Raw genomic sequence first — 3204 nt, 5'->3', positions numbered from 1 at the left:
AAATACTTAACAAGTAAATAGACAATTTTTTAAGATTATTAGACACTAAATCTTGTTAACCAAAATAAATTGAGACGTTAGATATACATCCAAAACAGATACTAGTTCTTACTAGTTCTGTTCTACGCAACAAGATCAAAGCACAACGGCTGCTTCTTTAGATGAATAGATATAATATACTCTATGTATCTAGAATTTTATTCATTATAATTTCAAAAATAAAACTAATTTGGACTAATAGTTGCACTTTTATACGTAATAAACTTGTCAAAGTTATTAACATATCGAAAATGAAAATGAATAATGTGATGTAATAACATGAACCTTCAATAAAATCTAGCAAATTAACCCGTTAGCAATTGCACAATTCGTGTGAAAATGGGTCGTTCCATAAACAGGAAGTTCTTCACATTCCTGAAGAATAGACAAGTGATCAAGCTCAAATAAGTCTGAGCTTGTATCACTTGTCGTATCATCGTCATTATAATCATCTTCTTCCTCTTGGTCATCAAAGTTTTGAGTCATCGACGTTACATGGACCTTCATAAGATCCTTTTCATCACAAATAATTTTTTCACCACATGGACGACAATCTTCATCAATGATTACACTAATGGGGTAAAATCTAACCGTCCTTCGGATCCCATTGTTTAGCTTTTCCCTTGTTCGTGGAGAATTTTTACTTAAACATGATCTTGTAAATGAAGAAGCCGAAGAACAAGTAGACCCATGTGTCGATTTTGATATTGTTTCGATCTTTTTGTCATTATTCAAATCTCTCGGTTTCTTATTGATATGATGCCCATTTGTAAAAAGAGAGTTAAGAAATGTTGTTAGCCGGCCTCCTGGTGAAATTGGTTGCCTTACCTTCTTCAAGTTTGCATATATCTTCAATGCTCGAGCTTTTGACTTAATTAAACCCCCATGATCAACTCTAGTTTGGTTATTTTCTGAACAATAACCACCAAACTCTAAATGTTGATCATGTTTTTTATTATCTTTTACATGTTTTGGCTTGAAAGGGCCAAAACAAGAAGGTTTCTGCGGCCTAGACTCGTAGAAACCAAATGAGTCAGAGCTCGTATCACATGGGCTCAAGACAGAACCAAAGAAAAACGGGTCATTATCAATTACCGATTTTCTATCAGAATCCGGTAACGATGATGACCTTTTTCTATGTGTCAAGTTCTTTGCATTCGCTATCATCTCCAACCATTTTTGAACCAAAAAAGCTCGCCGGAGACTCGCTATTCCTTCATCTTCCACCGCACTACTTCCTCTTCCTCTACCACCCCCTCCACTCACGTGGCTTTTTTTCTTTGTAACATTATCTTCCCGGAGCTTAGACTCACCGGATTTTTCAACACCGACATCCATTGAACAATAAATTTCATCAAGAAGACTTGAAGAAAAAGATGGGTTTTGGGTGTTTTGTCTTGAATTGTTTTGTGTCAGTGATTTATGATTCCAACCATACATTATATTATTATATAATAATAAGAATTGAAAATGAATAGATATAGAATTTGTAAAGAGAGAGACACACAAAGCGAAAAAGTGTGATGAAATGAAATAAGAAGAAAAAGGGGGTGTAAGACAAGATTTTATAACTGCGCGTGCATGGTGGCAGGGTGATCGGAAAATTCCTTAAAGATAACTAATTGATTACGACATGACAAAAAAGAAACATGTATTGTATAGATAAATAAATGGCCAACATATCGGTTACTTCACTTTTTAAAAATGCCTAAATCAAGAATATGTTTATTTATATATACTAGTACGGTACCCGCATTATGCGACGGTGTTCGTCGCATAGGTGGTGTTGGTGGTGGATGACTATTGGTGGTAGAAGCGGCGTCGAATGATATAGGTAATTGATGTAAAATGTAAAGAGTTAATTAGGATGTTTTAAAAGATTAAGGACTATACCCGCGTGATGCGGCGGTGGTAGTGACGGCGATGGTGTGGTAGTGGAGGCGAGTGTTGGTGGTGGATGCGACGTCGAGTGCCGTAGATAATTCATATAAAAGTAATTGATTTAAAAGGTTAATGGAGATATTTTAAAAAAAATACAGGATTGATAGTGTAATTTAATTATTAATGTTAAGAAAATAGTGTATGTAAAAATATTTTAAAGGGTTGTAGCCTTGTAGGTGTAAATATTACATAAGAGGGCATTTTAGACATTTCCTCTATGTAACTTTCAACATGTGGGGTATTTTCTTTAATATAGAGTATAAATACAGTGTCTCTTTTTTTTTCTTTTAATTAAAATGGGTAACGAATAAACCCGGACTACTCGGGATAACCAAATAACGAAATTCGAAATCACACGTCTATCAACTCCAACGCATCACGCCTAAAACTTGAGTCGCATATCATGTTGTCTCAATAGAAGTCTTTTTTATTTAACATAATGATGATAATGATTTTCTTTCAAACGTCATTATTTAACATAATGTAACTAATCATTTTTAAATTTTAATCTTACATTTATTTATATAATATAAAAATAGCATTATATTGGTTGATAACAATTTTTCAAAATTTTTGATTACTTTCATAGTGAATGTTAATTTGGAACGGCCGAACGGGAATAATATAGTATTCACATTTTTTTTACTAATAGATTGCTTAACTTTTCTGTTAATTCATTCAGATATCTATATCTATATCTAGATATAAGGCTATCATGCTCGTGTGGCACGAGCTCGCCACATAAGCATTTTCTTACGTGTCATCACGAGATTAATTCCAAAAACACGTCAGCATCCACAAAGGCACCTTCGTCGGCATCCACACTAGCAATCCAAGTGAATGTTAGTAAATAAATATTCAAAAATCATATGTTGTAAATGGGTTTCAAACCCATGACATGGGGAACAACATATGCATGCCTTGCCAATGGACTAGATATCCATTTGTGATATTATTTCCAATCCACATTTAATATTACATTCATTTATTAATTGACATCATTAATAATAAATTTCATTTTATTAAATATTTCTTATTTACATTTTAGTAGTAGATTCTATTTCACTTATGTCTATCCTGCTTCGCATTCCGTCACTGAAAGTTTTTTCTTATATTTGATTACTAGATTAAATTTATACATTGCAATGTGAATAATTATTGTCATAAAATTTGTTTACATCTTCCAAATTTAGAGTATACGACAATATTGTAACAATGTATTTA

General features: G+C 32.8%; 1 protein-coding gene across 1 annotated transcript; it reads right to left on the bottom strand.

The window, feature by feature from the left end:
• Positions 1–237: 237 nt before the first annotated feature.
• LOC122594360 (protein BIG GRAIN 1-like A) lies at positions 238–1528 on the bottom strand. The gene has a single exon (XM_043766827.1). The coding sequence runs from the start codon at positions 1477–1479 to the stop codon at positions 337–339; it is 1143 nt and encodes a 380-aa protein (XP_043622762.1). The 5' UTR covers positions 1480–1528; the 3' UTR covers positions 238–336.
• Positions 1529–3204: the final 1676 nt, after the last annotated feature.

This window comes from Erigeron canadensis, chromosome 3 (assembly GCF_010389155.1).
Source record: "Erigeron canadensis isolate Cc75 chromosome 3, C_canadensis_v1, whole genome shotgun sequence".
In the NCBI taxonomy this organism is placed as follows: Eukaryota; Viridiplantae; Streptophyta; class Magnoliopsida; order Asterales; family Asteraceae; genus Erigeron; species Erigeron canadensis.
This window is presented reverse-complemented; position numbering and strand designations above follow the sequence as displayed.

Coding starts and splice junctions, on each gene's coding strand:
- LOC122594360 (XM_043766827.1), bottom strand. CDS start 1,479: ATGTATGGTTGGAATCATAAATCACTGACACAAAACAATTCAAGACAA.